Here is a 17,896-nt window from a genome sequence, read left to right as displayed (position 1 = left end):
TGACTTCTACAAAAACACAGCAAGATTTTTTAACTCTACTTCTTAGAAAATGAAGAGCAAAGAATGTGCATCAGGTGTGTTTTGCTTTCTTATGTTTTTAATCAATTTATGAAGCCAATGTAAACTTTATCGTTACATATTCTACCGTAATTGTATCGTTTTTTGTGCAGGCAATTAGCTTGTATTATTGTGAATAAAAAACCCTGACAAAGACATGTCACTGCTAAATACCCATTCAATTTCAACAACTTTAACTTCAACTACGTTGCATCCTTTGATTCCGCCATGTTTTCTTACTGACACGCCCTAACTCGGAGCTCAAAGAAAATTTTCCCACTCGGAAAATATGCTCTTTCCGACATAACTTGAACGCACCATCTAGCAGTGTCTCATCTCTATTTCAGCGGCGCTGGACGTAACTCTTTTACCTCCCTTACAGTTAAAGTTGTTTTTGCTTTCTACATAGCTATATAACATACATAATAAACAAATTATCTAAATATTATACAATCGTGTTATCTTGTTAAACTGTTGTTAGGTTTATATGCAGCTATCTGAGATGGGGAAATGAAGCTTCCTGAAGCAGTGAAGCTTTTAAGCCAGTTTGATCGAAAAAGCATTCATAACACTACATGCTAATGGCACCTCCTGGTCAGATATATTTATAGCAGCCTAAACTGCATCTCCAAAGAATATCTGAGTTGATAACTTGCTGACATATTAGCATTATTTTACAATGAAATATACTGTGTTGAAATATAGGCTGATAGTTACTACAAAAGGTATCATATCAAATGACAAGTCACATACATATGGACTCAATTTGAAATAATGGCAATTTATATACCTATACAATATTGGCTTGCATCATATAATAATTACACTATATACCTTGGGTACTCCCTATATGTTCGGGTGCATTTTCATTGCACTGATGATGTGTTATTGTTGTATGCCAACTGCTGGGAGCTGTGCAAGCACCGCGCATAATATAAAATAATTTTTAACACAGCATGTTTTATTAAAAGAGAATAATTAGAATCAACATAATCTAGTACAATACGTGTAATGAATAAAATTTTAATAAATATATATGTCTTATTTGAGGAGCTCTGTGCAAAAATTTCCCAAGATTGAGAACGACCCCTTATTGTGTTTGACAGTTTGAATCCTAACACCACCTTACTGCCTCACGCGAAGGTGTCGTGGCTTTTTGAAACACTGCACCTTCAAATCACGTGAGTGGGTGTCCCGAATGAAGCGTCAGACATCAACGATCACGTGACTACGGCAAACCTATGCAAGCATCAGCACACTGCTTTGGTAAACAACCGTATTTTTCAACACAAGCGCCAAGGTTTTAGCGTTACATCACTAGCAGCTACATTTAGCTTCCTGTACGGAGATCATAAACCCCTACATAAGCATGGCACAGCAGCGGGGAGTCAACAGCCTGCAGTTCAATCAAGACCAAAGTGAGTTACGTACGTTCTGCGAGTTTTTCAATTGCTTTTTCTCGGTGTTAAGTTACTTATATAATGAGCCGACATGGCAGGTGATCTGACACAGTTAAAATTTATCATTTGGTGCAATTCATATTCACGCTACTGTCTATTTTTCTTTTCGGGGCGGAGTGTTAGGCGAGCTAACTCGATAAGTCAGACTTATTTCAACAAGTCCGGCTAATTTCCGTCAATTTCGCTTCCACAAACGAAGCTAATCGTAGGCCCCGCTGAGTTACTATGGCAACATTTGCTTTTGGACAAACCTGGGGGTATTCCACGAAGCGAGCTAACTCGATAAGCCAGGCTATTTTACCAAGCCCTGCTAATTTCCTCCAATTCCAGTTCCACAAAACCACATATGCTTTTTGACAACCCTGCTCAGTTTCTGCTTAGTTTTGAAGATTAGCGTAGCCTCGTGTCTTCGTAGTCCTGTCGGGCGGAAACAATACTCAGGGACTATTGTTCCGCCGTAGTGCAGGGAAAGCAAGGACAGTATAAAATCTGGATATGTAATCTTCATATAAACGATTTATAAGTTTGTATGTATATAAATAAATTTTATGAAAAAGTTTTTGACTCATAAATCGTATATATACGATTATATAGCCAGAAAAAAAAACACCCGATAAATTTCTGATGATCAAAAACGAGCACATGATAAATTTCTGATATCCTACATGTGAAGGGAAAATGCTTCTATCATATCTGAAAAGCAGTGGCTTACCCTTTTGTCACGAATGGCATGAAAACCAGTTTTTAATTACATGTTTGGTAATCTGGGACACATTTTCACTGGCTCATGTCTCTAGTTTCATCCTCAGTTACAGGTTTAAAACATTATTTATATGTATAATATTTATTCATGGCATTAATAAATCACATTTCAGTAACACAAATTTAAAAAAGCTTCTATAAATACATCATGAACATACACCCATCAACCTTAACATTAAAACCACTGACAGGTCAAGTGAATAACATTGATTATCTCATTACAATGCAAGACAAACCAACTTTGACAAGGACGAAATTGTGATGACTGGGTCAGAGCATCTCCAAAACAGCAGGTCTGCGGAGTGTTCCTGGTATGCAGTGGTTAGTATATACCAAAAGTGGTCCAAGGAGCGACAACTGGTGAACCAGCAACAGGGTCATTGATGCACGTGAGGAGCAAAGGCTTGCCTATCTGTTTGAATCCCACAGAAGAGCTACTGCAGCACAGATTGCTGAAAAAGATAATGCTGGCTATGACAGAAAGGTGTCAGAACACACAGTGCATTGCAGCTTGCTGCAAAAGCAGTTCAGGAATGGTTTGAGTTCAAGGTGTTGACTTGGCCTCCAAATTCCCCAGATCTCAATTAGATTGAGCATCTATGGGATGTGCTGGACAAACAAGTCCGATCCGTGGAGGCCCCACCTCGCAACTTACAGGACTTAAAGGATCTGCTGCTAACGTCTTGGAGCCAGATACCACAGCACACCTTTAGCGGTCTTGTGGAGTCCAGAGCTGTTTTGGTGGCACAAGAGGGACCTACACAATATTAGGCAGGTGGTTTTAATGTTATGGTTGATTGGTGTAAGTTGCACCTGAATTTCAGTGAAGGAACACACTGAGCCTGTTATGCTATATCATGCAAGGCCAATTCAAATAAGCTCCAGATTTATATTTCCAGATTTATAATTTATAATTATTGATTGGTAACATTTTATCATATGTCAGTAACATATACACACCGTAAGTGACTGAAAACCAAACAAATATTCCTTGCGCCGACTTGTCAGTGTAGTGGGATGGGTGAGCTTGCATTTCTTGACACAGCTTTTCCAAAAGTCAGGAGGTATGTTTGAAAGGGTGCATCTCATTTCAACTGTCACATCCAGTTTCTGACGATACATAAAGAATAAAACATGACTGGGTGTTTTCCTATAGGAAAATAATCCACACTGGGGTTTTCTGATATGGACGAACACCAAGTGGAGTTAAAGTTACCACCCAGAGGTGTATTATTTTTCCTATCACAGCATGGCTGGAAGTGTGCTACAGATCTGCTAAAGATATTCAAATCAATCTTGGCACTTTCTTGCTCTTTGCTGCAATTCCCTTATAATGTTTTTGATTTTCCTACTTTTAAGTGAGATTTTCTCTGTCAAATATGTGCAAATGTGTCTGCTTTTCTAACGTTAGGTTGTTTCTGTTGTGCCATGGAGACTGGAGTTCGAATTTACAATGTGGAACCCCTCATGGAAAAAGGACACCTAGGTGAGGAGCTCTATTTTTTCAGCCTGTGATTTTTTTTTTCTTTTTTTTTAATTTGACATGTTTATTACTAATTTTGTTGTTTACTATTACAGACCATGAACAGGTTGGCAGCATTAATCATTGTTCCATGCTACATCGTTCAAACCTCTTGGCTGTGGTGGGTGGGGGTGTTAACCCCAAGTTTTCAGAGATATCTGGTATGCTTGTGTGCTTTTTGACATCTGTTTTCATCTCTATACAGTTCTGTTGCTTTTTTGAGGTTTTCAAATTTACTGGTCATACCTAACATTTTTATTAATGTAGTTTTAATCTGGGATGATGCTCATGAGGTCAGAGATGCCAAGGATAAATTAGTCCTAGAGTTCACATTCACAAAGCCAGTTCTGTCGGTGCGCATGAGGCATGACAAGTAAGAACAAATCAAGTCTGTTTTATGTGGGATGTTTTATGTGGGATGTCTGATGTAAGACTTTATTTCAGTGTACAATGATGTGGACATATGGTTAAATTTCTTTATCTGATTTTATGTAAAGAATCATCATTGTCTTGAAGAACAGGATCTATGTATATAGTTTCCCAGACAACCCTGTGAAACTCTTTGAATTTGACACTCGAGATAATCCAAAAGGTATTTTTCTTTTTTTATTATAATTCATGCTTGCATTTAAACCAATCTTGGGTAGCTTTGGGTAGCTTTTATATCTAAAGCATCCAATGTTAACTTCTCTTAGGTCTATGTGATATGTGTCCAAGTTTGGAGAAGCAATTACTGGTCTTCCCTGGACACAAATGTGGTAGTTTACAGTTGGTGGTAAGTACTCTGTGTTCTGGACCATATTTCATGGATTAAAATACATGTGTTATCTGTTGTGTGTTTGAAGTAGTGATGGGTGATAAAAATTTTTATTAATGATAATCAGCTTAGGGTATTCAAATTGAATAGCTTAGTTTCTATTTTCCCATCAGACTTACAATGAAATAGGTAACAAAGTCTGATTATGCGGCATGTAGGTCTAGCATAAAACCAGCAAGTAACAGCTTCTTGTTGCATGCTCACTTGGAGGAATCACATTTTGACAATGACTGTCAAAGTCTAATCAAGTCTGATCAAGCGCAGTTAAGCCCAGATGGCAAACTGTTGCTGCTCAATGCTGACAAAGTCTGGAAAATCTACTAGGTTGTTCCACAGTTTGAAAAGAACACCACAGAACAGGGGTGAACAAATCAGTAGCATGAGCACCCAGAACAATATTTGGACATTAACAAAGTTATTGTTATTTTAGCTGTCTACCACAGTATATTGGATTTGAGCTTAAATAATGAATATGAGCTCAAAGTTTTAGCTTTAATTTGAGGGTATTTACATCCCAATTGGGTGAACAGTGTAGGAATTAGAGTACTTTTCATATCTGTACTTTTCTTATCTTCTTTTTAAGGAACCAAAAGAAATTTGACAATTGAATGCCCATCTATTCCATGGGCTGGAGCATGTATGGCTGCCAGTGGCACTGGTTCCCTTGTATTTATTGATGAAATAACTGTTGCCAAAAGCAGGAGGATGAATTCAGAAGTGTATAGGGATCTATTATTTGTTCAGATTCAGCCAAATGCTTCAAAACTCATTTTTGGTGCTCCACTCTGCAAATGGGCAATGAGCCCATGCATACAACAAAAGCATGCCAAGACCTTTTTAAAGCGAAGAAGTGGAATTTTCTGCAATGTAATGTTAATCACTTGACCTGAATCCAATTGAGCATGTACTTCATGCTGAATTCAAAACTGAAGGCTGAGCCCCCAAGAACAAACATGAACTGAAGACAGCTGCAGTAAAGGCCTGGCAGAGCATAAGGAGGGAAAAAACCCAGCATCTGGTGATGTTTATGGATTCCAGAATTAAGGCGGTCATTGAATGCAAATGATTTGCAACAAAGTATTAAAAATGACAATTTAATGTATTAATGTATTAATATTTGTATTCTTCTGAATTCATTCTGCTGCTTAGCTTACATCATCAATAAAGATTAGTGAGTCCATTCCAGAGGCAGACATGCAAGCCCATGCCATGACACGACCTCCACCGAGCTTGACCTCCACTGAGCTTGACTTATATGTTTTGCATCATTAGCAGATCCTTTCTTTCTCCACACTTTGGCCTTCCATCAGTTTTGGTAGAGGTTAATCGTGGTTCCAGAACTTTTGTGGCTCATCTCTGTATCTTCTCATCTTCTTTGTGAATTCCAATCTGGCCTTCCAGTTTTTACTGCTGATTAGTGGTATGGTATCTTGTGGTATGGCCTCTATAGACCATTTCAGCGGCTATTCGTTGGTTTAAGGAAGTGACGTCTTTGTTCTTTGGGCGTTTCTGGTTAGTTGTCGAGCACATTCAAAACAACATCGGGAGGTGCTTTATGCACAGTAAGATTGCAATAATCGTGCGATTAAAAATGTCAACATTTGAGTTCCATAGAACTCACCTACCTTTGGAAATTAAAGTGTTTATATTCCCAAAAGACAAAACACAATGTGACGCCTGGATTGCAGCAGTGAAGTGAAGGCTGGATACTGACTAGCAACTCTAGGATATGTATCACACATTTTATCTCTGGTAAATAGGTTTCTGAATGGGAAGATCTTTAAACCTAGCAAATGTTCTCCTTATCTTCAAGGACCTAAAAAGCTTGCTTGGTGAGACTGGTGTCACTAGAGTAGAAGTGATGGGCTCCCTACTATGAACTGCTCTCTGTCTGACAGGCTTGTTAAAGTCAATGCCTGCCACATGGGTTTTTGCATTAGAATTATACAAATAAAAGACACTGTAGCCAGCACTGAATTGCATGCACCTCTTTTTGTTTGTTCATGACCACACACAGGGCTCATATGTCACAGATGGAGCGTTCAAACCCTCTCTCACACACTATTCCACAGCAACAAGGATCGCAGCAACATGGCTACAAACTTCACCTAACCTAACCACAAACATTTCAAAACGTATGAAATAATGATGTATATCATATGTAATAATGGCACATCGCATGTAGTTTACTAGCATAGTTAGCAATGTAATTTATTATTTGCATAAATAGAGACTGACACAGCCACGCAGTGCAGTGCAGTGTCCACTAATAGCCTCCCCAGTCATCTTAGTGACGAACCATGCAGAGTACGTTTTTGACACTGTTTGACTCGCTCCAGCTTCACCAAACAGAAGACAAATGTCGTCCACATTGTACCGCCAAGGAAATAATTGTAAGCATTCAGACTGCGATACGCACTTACCGCATCTCTCGTGTAGATGCACTCAAACAGATAATGGTAAACATCTGAACAAGTTACTTCAGGTAAACGTTTAATGTTCTCTGTGAAAATCTGTCGCCTCAAAGTCTTATTTAAGGGGTCCGGTAATGGCACTACATTGTTTATTTTCAGCTTTTGTAAATACCTTAACTGTTCAGTTTTAGCTAGACCTAAAAAGTACACGCTAGTCATTTTGTTTTGAGAGGTCTCTGATCGATTTTCCTTCTTTTCTTAGCTTCAAAATAGCTTATTTTCTCCCATACAGAGCTCTCAGGTCTTCATGTTGGTTTATCCAACTCAACTGAAACGGGTCTGTCCTGGACTTGCAGCTTTTGCGCGGTCGAGATCAAGTTTAAGCCTTGCGGCCTGTGGGCGTGCATGAGTGCGTTTGTGTGTGTCTCGCAAGCTCCACCAACTATATCGCTCTCTCTGTTTGGTTATGGCAGTTACTAAATGCACAAATAGACACAAAAATAAGTAGACATGTGGTAATAAGACACAGGTGAGAATCACCATGTGTTACCTGCTGGTTCACCCCACCTCCTCTCTGTCCACTGCTGATGCTCAACCACAGTGCAGTATACTGCCTTTGCGATTTCTTTGAATGAAAGTCAATTGCATAACATTATCTGAATAAAAATAAGTCTCACAAAATAATTTCTCAAACTCCAAATTTAGACTGTATGTGCATATTTTACATGGTGGATCTTACCATAATAATTATAAGAAAAAGTAGATCTCTTGTCGTAGAAGCATGAGCACCCCTGGTTTAAACAATCAATCTAACAGGGCATACCTGGGCAACAAGAAACTCCTGTCAGTCACATGTTCCAATATTTTTGCTCACTTGAAAAATGGGTGGGTTCAAACAAAAGGTGCCATATTCTATGTTGTTTAAAACACAGATGTAAATATCAGGAAATGAAAGCTGACATTCAGATCTATCATTTCATATTCATCTTTAGATCTTAAAACAAAATATCTTCAGTGTATAGCAGTTCTTGGCCTCCAACTTTACCTGTCAATATAGCCATAGGCAGTGTTCCTTCTTTTCCACACTACTGTATGTCAATGGCTGCATTCTTTTTCAAATGATATTCTAATCATATTCCTTATATGAAAATATAAGGAATATGATTAAAATACCCTTAAAAAAGTGTTGTTTCTCTCTTCTTCATAGGACCTTTCTAACACAAAACCTGGTACATCATCTGCACCATTCACTATCAATGCTCATCAGAGTGAAATAGCCTGCTTGGCTCTGAACCAGCCTGGCAGTGTGGTAGCCTCTGCATCACAGAAGGGTACTTTGATCCGACTGTTTGACACTACTACACGCGATAAACTAGTGGAGCTACGAAGAGGAACTGATCCTGCCACATTATACTGGTGAAAGTTTTTATATAAAGATTAACAGCCGTATTCAGAGTTGTATTATATACAAGAAGAGAGGAGTTCATACAGAAATTGCACACATCGGTATTTAGATGTCAGTAGTAACTACAGACTTAAGTGCTATTCAGACAGTTGCGTGAGAGTTGAGCTTGTCGGGGGGATTTTGCCTAAAACAAAGGTATGTCTCAGTAATCCACAAGTCTGTCCTTAATTTTAATCCAATTTTCTTGCAAGAGACCAGCTTGAGGGAGGAGCAATATTATGTCTAGCATCACTGTCTGACAGGTGGATGTAACAAAAATAAGTCACAATGAAATTTATGTTTTGGGCATTGTAAAAATACACTCAAACTGTGAAATGCAATTTGAGGCCAATATTAAATACATAATACAAAGCACTTTATTAGGAACACCTGTACACCTACTCATTAATGCAATTATCTAATCATCCAATCATGTGGCAGTATGCAGATATGGGCCAGCAGCTTCGGGTAATGTTCATATCAATCATCAGAATGGGGGAAAAATTTGATCTTGGTGATTCTGACAGTGGCATGATTTTTTGTGCCAGACGAGCTGGTTTGAGAATTTCTATAACTGCTGATCTCCTTGGATTTTCATGCACAACAGTCTCAGAATGGTGCAATAAGGAAAAAAACATCCAGTGAGCAGCAATTCTGTTGACAGAAACGCCTTGTTGATGAGAGAAGTCAACAGAGAATGGCCAAACTGGTTTGAGCTGAAAGAAAGGATACAGTAAGTCAGATAACCACTCTGTACAATTGTGGTGAGCAGAAAAGCATCTCGGAATGCACAACATATCGAACCTTGAGGCAGATGGGCTTCAACAGCAGAAGACCATGTCAGGTTCCAGTTCTGTCAGCCAAGAACAGAAGGCTGAGGCTGCAGTGGGCACAGACTCAGCAAAACTAGACAGTTGAAAATTGGAAAACTGTAGCCTGTTCTTTTGAATCTTGATTTCTCAGATGGTAGGGTCAGAATTTGGTGCCAAAAGCATGAATCCTTGGATCCAACCAGTAGTCCAGGCTGGTGGAGGTGGTGTAATGGTGTGGGGGATGTTTTCTTGGCACACTTTGGGCCCCTTAATACTAATCAATCATCACTTGAATGCCACAGCCTATTTGAGTATTGTTGCTGATCATGTGTATCCCTTCATGGCCACATCTTCTAATGGCTACTTCCAGCATGATAATGAACCAAAGCAAAAGTTGTCACAAACTGGTTTCATGAACAAGACAATGAGTTCATTGTTCTTCAGTGGCCTTCCCAGTAATCGGATCTGAATCCAATAGAACACCTTTGGGAATGTGGTAGAATGGGAGATTCGCAGCATGAAAGTGCACCTGAAAAATCTGCAGGAACTGCATTCATGTCAACATGGACCAGAATCCCAAAGGAATGTTTCCAACATCTTCTGGAATCCATGCCATGAAGAATTGAGGCTGTTTTGATAGCAAAGGGAGTCCCTACCCAGGTTTAGTAGAGTATTCCTAATAAAGAGTTCGGTGAATGTAAATATGATCCCGTTAATTAATAGTATTGTCCTTTTAAATTTACAAAAAGTTCCAAAATTATATTTAATTTTTATCTGAATGTTTGCTGTCTATCTGTTCGTACATCATCATATTGGTCTTTATTTTTCCATTTTTAAATTGTCGCTTGCTTTTATTTTACACTGTGTTAATAGCTGACAGCAAAGTAAAAGAAAAAAAGAAACGAGATCTGCTTCTTTAGATTGTATATTCTTTCTCCCAATTGATTTTGGGATTAAAGGCAAGTGGTCTATATGCTGCTGATAACCCCATCTCAGACACCTCTGCTCAAGCCCTCAGAGGCATGAACTGCATGTGGGTAATCTGAACTGAGAGCCTAGAAATTTTACCTAAATATTTGATTATGGCCCAAAGGGTATATGTCAATTTCTATGTGCTGACACTGAAGTGACTTTAAATTTGATTCATACAGAAACGTATTGATTTATTATTTATTGTAATAGGATGTTTTTTTAGTAGCCTTTCTGTTGTTGAAGCCTTAAACCTTAATTTTTTTCTTTACTACTTTGTTAAATTAAATTGTTCTGTTTTGAAATATCTCAAAACACCAAAAAGATCATTTGTCCAATTTTTATTAAACATATTTTTCTTTCAGTATCTAAGCTGTTCTTGTTTTTCCATGAAAGTTAAGTGTTTTATAAAACTGCTTGGATAATAACAGTTGCCAGTTGCAAGAGGTATTGCAGTTGGTTGCCAGTTCAGTATAATAAAGTGGACTGCAAAGATGTGTATAAGGGATATGCAACATTACCAGCTTTAATGTTATGTAATTTGATACCATTTTACTATAAACAAAAATGTGGATATTGAACACAAGTGTGGTTTTCAGAATAATAGAATTTTAAGGAAAAATTAAATGTTGCTTTGTAGTGTCAGATGGTTGATTGTCTGTTTTACACTTTTTACAGCATCAACTTCAGCCATGACTCGTCCTTCCTGTGTGCTTCTAGTGACAAAGGCACTGTTCACATTTTTGCACTGAAGGATACCAGACTGAATCGGCGCTCTGCGTAAGGCCTACATTGGTTCTATACAAGTGTAAATTGTCTTTAATTAGTTACTTAACTAAATGTAAAAAAAAACAATCAAAAAAAAAAAACGTTAATTGTGACAATGGTTTCCATTTCAGTTTGGCTCGGGTAGGAAAAGTTGGGCCAGTTATTGGACAGTATGTAGACAGTCAGTGGTCTCTGGCCAGTTTTACTGTGCCAGCTGAATGTGCTTGCATTTGTGCTTTTGGGAAAAACACTTCCAAAAATGTCAACTCTGTCATTGGTGAGTCAATTATCTAAAGAGAACTCCCTTTATCTCTTTTAGTGATTATGCTGAGAAAGAAATCTCCATGTTGTTAAAGTTTCTTTCTCATCTCTTTCAGCTATCTGTGTTGATGGAACATTCCATAAATATGTCTTCACCTATGATGGAAACTGTAACCGGGAGGCTTTTGATGTGTATCTCGACATCTGTGATGATGATGATTTCTAAGGAGGAAGTTGACATTGTGTTTAATTTATTAAGCTTCAATTTTAAATGTTTAATGGTTTATATACAAAAAAGAGAAAAAAAAAAAGAAAATTGTGCTTGCTATACCTAAACTTCACTAAGCCTTAAGTATAGTTGTAGATTGTCTTTTAGGGTTACGGAAATCGACTGTGTAAGCAAATCTAAGGCATTTTGTGCAAAGTGAACAAAAATGATTTCTAAACCATTTTTCTGTGGTGAGTAATAATACAGTGCAATTATTAAACCAAAATTTTGCACCTTTTTTTTTACGCTATCCCTAGTGCAGCCATTATGCTATGCTGAGGACCATCATTTATTCAAGGAGAATACACTGTGTTCCTCTAAAAGAATATGAATCATTATATACAGTGGATATAAAAAGTCTATGTACTGTTAAAATTGCAGGTTTTTGTGATGTAAAAAAATGAAACCAAGATAAATCATGTCAGATCATTTTCTAGTTTTAATGTGATGTAGCAAGCAACAAAATTCAAGTGAAAAACAAATACAAAAGGTTTAGGGAAAAAAACTTAGAATAACCTGGTTGCACACCCTTTTATAATGGGGCTCATAATTAACCAATCATAGTCAAGCTCGTGTTCAGTAATTATCATACACCTGTCATCAGTAAAGTGATTCTGATTAAGCCCGGATAAAGATCAGCTGTTTCTGTAGGATTTTCTTGACTTCTTGGTTTCATACTACTGCTGAAGCCATGGTCAACAAAGAGCTTACAAAGAATACAGTATATGGGATCATTGTTGAAAGGTATCAGTCAGGAGAGGGGTACAAAAGAATTTCCAAAACATTAGATGTACCATGCAACATCATGAATGCCATCATCAACAAGTGGAGAAAATGGGGCACCACAGAACAGGATGCCCCTCCAAAACTGATGAAAGAACAAGAAGAAAACTTATCAGGGAGGCTGTTAAGAGACCTACAGACCTACCTTGAAGGACCTGTAGGAATATCTGGCAAGTACCGATTTTCACAATTTTGTTGGTTGCTGCATCACATTAAAGGTGGAAAAAGATCTGATATGGTTTATCTTGGTTTCATTTTATAACATAAAAAAATTGAATGTGTAAATGTATGTAGGCTTTTTATATGCTTTTTACAGCTTTGAGTCATCTTGGGTAAATCTCTACAAGCTTTGCACACCTAGATTTGGGCAATGTCTCCCATTCTTCCTGGAAGATCCTCTCAAGTTAATAAGACTGAGTGGAGAACGTCTGTGAACTGGCATCTTCAGGTCTCGCCACATCCTATTGGGTTCAAGTCTGGGTTTTGGCTGGGCCAGGGACATACTGACATTTAGGATAGTGCACTCCTGTTATTTTTGCTAATTTTATTTTTAAAATCTGCATTGTCAGATAGAATGCACACTGTGGGTGATTGTAATTCTAATATTTGACTTATTAATATTTAACCATGATTAACTTTGTCACTGAACAAGATGCATGACCTCTTATTGGCACAGGTGCAACTTCTTATGTAATTCTTATGTAAGGAATAATGTTATTCTAATATGTGGTAACATAAAATTAATCCACACTTTTTGACCAGTCACATTCGAGAATGCAACTGTGTTGTGGTATAAAATCTTATAACTTTATAACATGTTCATAAACTGTATAAATGTTTATTAAATATATAAATGGTGTGAATTTTGAGAAGTTTCCAACCCTATGTGTATTCCAGGGCAGGATGGCAAGCTGTGTTTTTTGCCAAGCCCCAATGAAGCTCGATATAATCAATGTTCAAATTGCCTGGGACCTGATCATCTGTGGCAGACACTTAATTAGCCTTGCCCTAACTGCAGCATAATGCTGTTAGTGCTAAGCAAAACATGCCTTGCAGGCTATGGAAATACTGCTACAAGTTTCTGGTGCTAAACTTGGCACTGTTGTGTGAGGAATGAAACCAGCAGCAGATATGACTGTAGAGCATGCAAAGTAAAAGGTAAGATCCTTCACCGCATAGCAGTGGCAGAAACAGAAACAGGAAGAAGTCTCATGTTACCCAGATGAGGATGGGTTCCCTTTTGAGTCTGGTTCCTCTCAAGGTTTCTTACTCTTTTTGCCTCAGGGAGTTTTTCCTTGCCACTATTGTCTCTTGCTCATTAGGGATAAATGTTTTAATTAAAATTTTATATCCGAATTTTTGTAAGCTGCTTTGTGACAATGTCTGTTGCTAAAAGTGCTATATAAATAAAGCTGAACTGAATTGAATCAGGTGATCAGTCCCATGGAAGAGGAAGAACGAGTGCCACTACTGTGTAGAGGGGTAGAAGAGCTGGCAATGAGCATGGGCTAAATGTACGAGCTCTTCCCAGTAATGGAACAGCACAATGATGTACAGAGCTTTAGGGTGCCTGGTACAGCTGCCTCACAAACCCTGATGTGCTATCAGTGGCTGCATCTCATTCTCTGGGGTTGAGGAGAGTGCTGGTAGCCCACCAGTGGAACAGTCTGAAGATAAATGTGTAGAGGAGGAGCACAGTGTACTGAACAAATACTGAACATGCTGCTCACTGGCATTAAGGCTACCTTGGCAAAATTAAAGCAGTATCCTTCATCCAATATGGCTGGACAAGTGCATTTTTTTAGTACATCCACCCAAGTGAGTGACTAGGCAATGGGCACAGAGATCCTACAGACAACACTTTCAAGCTAAGGAGAAAAGTTTGATTGGCTCAACTGCTCCGCTATAAATAAAACATTCCTTGGTTAAATTGGAGTCTCCTCCAATGTCCTCCATGAGAAAAAAAGAGGTTTTTATGGACCTTAAATTGACAATACTAATAACTAATTATTAGTCACATTGATGAATTTAATATTGGCCTCAAATGGCTTTATATAGTTTTGTCACATCCACCAAGGACATTGCATAGATTCTCACCATGAATCCTGTTCATCACAGAAGACTGCTGGAAAATGTGAATTCCAGAGATTTGAGATCTTTAATTGGCAGTGCAAGGACATCACTGGCTCATACAACAGCTTCAGAAGATTTCCTCAGTCATCAAGGAACTGTTTAGAGTCTGCCAAGGTAAGACACTGCCACTCAATAAGGCTTTTGTGAGTAGCCCAATGCAAAACACAAACTCTGCATGCTTAGACCATGTATGGCACAACCAGTTCATTTTCATGGCTCTCCAGGAAAATGCAATGGCTTTCTTATCTAGTGTTCCATCTTGTTTGTGAGCCCTCCCTAAAGCAAGGAAACCCATCTGTGGCAGATTCAGCAAAATTCCCAAACCCAGCTACAACTCAAACTGTGCAAAAAAGCCCCTTGAAACTAGCCCAAAATAGCATAGGAAAACATTTTCTTTCTTAGGAAGGAAGGAAGAGGAAAATTTTTCTTCTTTTTCTCAGTCTTTACTTGGGAAACAACAGCGCAGTTCTGAATTTAGACAGACATTATACATGGAATCTGGCAACCCTTCACTAAAAGGACAAAGACCAAGTTCATTAACTGACACGAATAGGAGGCACACAGACCCCTGTTAAATTTGCAACCAAGATAAATCAAGTCAGATCTTTTTCCACCTTTAATGTGATATAGCAACCAACCAAGAGACCTACAGCAACATTAAAGGAGCCACAGGAATACAGTATCTGGCAAGCACTGGTCACTCTCTGCATGTGACAACAAGCTCTCATATTCTTCACATATCTAGGCTCTGGGCTATGGGCTAGGGTGGCATCCAAGCCCATAAAACAATGTGACAAAATGTGTTATGGTCTGATGAGAATGTATTGGGCATAAAACTAAAAGATAGGGTTGGTGCAAAAACAAGACAGCTTAAAACCCGAAGGACACAATGCCCACGGTGAAGGATGATGGTAGCAGCATCATGCTATTGGGCTGCTTCTCTTAGGCAGGAACTGGGGCCCTAGTCAACATAAAAGGGGATCATGGATAGCTCCAAATACCAAGCTATTTTGGCACAAGACCTGTAGGCCTCTGCTAGACAGCTGAAGATGGAAATTCTTTTGGAATAGCCCAGTTAGAGCCCAGATCTATCGAAAAACTCTGAAATGATTGAAGAGGGCTGTGCACAGGATTTCTGCAATTTGATGGATCTGGAGCATTTTTGGAAGGAAGAGTGGAATAAAATTGCCAAATTAAAATGTGCTAAATTGGAAATCTCTTACCCAAAAAGACTGAGTGCTGTATTACAAGCAAAAGGTGCTTTAACAAAGTATAAGTTAAGGGGTGTACATACTTGTGCAACCAGGTTATTGTAAGTTTTTTCTTCCCTAAAATATTTCTATATCATATTAAATATGGAAAAATATCTGATATGAATTATCTTGGTAAATCATATCTTGCAAATTAACCTGGAATTTTAACAGAGGTTTGTAAACTTTTTGAATCCGATGTGTGTACAGGACTAGGACTTTAACTAACTTTATGCCTATTTAGTTACAGTAGTAGATCTTTATAAGTTTTGACTTTCATTTATCAGGCCAAAAAAATAAATGCCAAATTAAACCATCCCAACTTACCGGACTTCCCTATATACCTGAATTCACCCAAAGTTTATATGGAAGTTTTAGGTAGCACAGGACTTTTGGTTTGTTTTTTGTTTTGCTCTACTAGTTCCACAGGTTATAGCTACAGTGGCATGCAAAAGTATTTAATCCCCCCTGGAATTTATCAGATGTCTGAATTACAAATGATAAATACACATATTGTTCGTGTCAGTATTTTTATTGCAAACTCATGTTCATCTTACAGTTAATTTCAGTGAAGCCAAAATTAAGTTTTGGTTAACAGATATTTCAAAGAAAATCTGACAAATGCTGCTTGCATAAGTATTCAAACCAAGTGCCCTGGAAGCTCCATATGAAATATTAACGAGAACACAACTGATGTAAAATTGGCCTTCACCTGTGAAACATAAAAACTACTTAAATTTTTTTGATAAAAACCCCCTCAGTTGTCAAATTGATTGACAGACTGTCACCCTGAAGTCAGTCAGAGAAAATGAAGACTAAGCAGCATTCTAAGGAAGTTAATGATAACTTCAAATCGAAACAATGAATAATGAAACTCAATGAAACTCAAATAGAATTTCATAACTTGGGAATAGGGTACAAAATTATATTCAAGGGGCTGGACATCCCAATAAGCACTGTTGGATCAACAGTAAGCAAGTGGAAGCTGCATCACAACACTACCTACACAAGGCCATATCTCAAAACTGAAAGTGCTAAAACAAGATAGACTGGTGAGGGAAGCCACAGTGAGGCAAAAAAAGTCACTATGAAAGAGTTACAAAGTTCAGTGGCTGAAAGTGGACTGAAGGTGCACCAGGCACTATTTCAGACCTTTCCATAATTCTGGACTATATGGCAGGGTGACTAGAAAGAAACCATTATTCAAGAAGAGCCATATGAAAGCAAATCTGGAGCCAAAAAGCAGGAGTGTGACCAAGTGAAGATGGGTTAATGTTTCGTGGTGTGATAAAACGAAGATTGAGCTGCCTATGTGTGGCGCAAACCTAACACAGCCCATACCTCAATTAACACCATCCCTACAGTGATGCTTTTCATCCTCAGGAACTGGACATCTTGTCAAAACTGAATGGAGAATGAATAGAGCAAAATACAGGGAGAAAAAAAGGCTGAAAAATGTTGCAACTTACCATGCAATTAACAATAGTGAGCAACAAGTAGCTTGTGTTGTTTGTAGTTTGTCTATTGTGGGTGTGAAGCGAGTGCTACTGTTGTCGCTTGTGGGTGCGTACTGTCCATCCAGTGTTTTTAGTTCTGATGAGAAAGGATAGTAGCCAAAATGTACAGCCTATAGCACACAATTTACTACAGTTAATGATTACCACATTTACTTTTCTTTAAAATGTATTTAAAATGTATTCACATATTTTAATAAAGTGAAAAAAGTGTGAAAATTGGTTGTTTGATGTATGAAATGTGCCAGGCTTTGTATTAGCTTTGTTAGCAGATTAGCAGAGAAAGCTAACTGTACTAACTACAAACGCTCCATAGACACCAATGATCTCTGCTACTTCCTTCCAAGGTTTATTTTTGTTCATAATTTCTCTACACATATGTAATGAAAGGTTGTATATGACAGGATAAGATGAAACCAATAGAAAAAAACATTTTTTTTGTCTATTTTTTTCCCCAAGAAATTAAGGATGTGAAAGCGGAGATGAGAAAATGTCATTCCACACGCACTATAGAACTGATCTGAGAAATCATTCGAGCCAATCATTTGAATTTGTCACTTTACAGCATGATATATTCTGTATCTTAACTCTGTCGTCGATTCGTCTCTTGCCACTGGTGCTGAAATCGTGGTTCTGCTTTGCAGAGGTTCATAGGAAATTAA

The 17,896-nt window shown here is 38.1% G+C and overlaps 1 protein-coding gene across 2 annotated transcripts; it reads left to right on the top strand.

Moving 5' to 3' along the window:
- Positions 1-1,263: 1,263 nt before the first annotated feature.
- On the top strand, positions 1,264-13,200 carry wdr45 (WD repeat domain 45). Of its 2 annotated transcripts, none has more exons than XM_026944002.3 (10): positions 1,264-1,484; positions 3,691-3,765; positions 3,858-3,962; positions 4,069-4,174; positions 4,299-4,393; positions 4,497-4,576; positions 8,240-8,448; positions 10,936-11,037; positions 11,157-11,302; positions 11,403-13,200. In XM_026944002.3, exons 1-10 carry the CDS (start codon positions 1,427-1,429, stop codon positions 11,510-11,512), a joined length of 1,086 nt encoding a protein of 361 aa, XP_026799803.1. In that variant the 5' UTR covers positions 1,264-1,426; the 3' UTR covers positions 11,513-13,200. The 2 variants fall into 2 exon arrangements, with proteins under 2 accessions (XP_026799803.1, XP_026799804.1); XM_026944003.3 differs by having other exon boundaries at positions 1,266-1,475.
- The last annotated feature ends 4,696 nt before the right edge of the window (positions 13,201-17,896 follow it).

Source organism: Pangasianodon hypophthalmus, chromosome 17 (genome assembly GCF_027358585.1).
Source record: "Pangasianodon hypophthalmus isolate fPanHyp1 chromosome 17, fPanHyp1.pri, whole genome shotgun sequence".
Taxonomy (NCBI): domain Eukaryota; kingdom Metazoa; phylum Chordata; class Actinopteri; order Siluriformes; family Pangasiidae; genus Pangasianodon; species Pangasianodon hypophthalmus.
The sequence above is the reverse complement of the archived record's forward strand: the minus strand, read 5'-3'. Positions and strand labels throughout refer to the sequence as shown.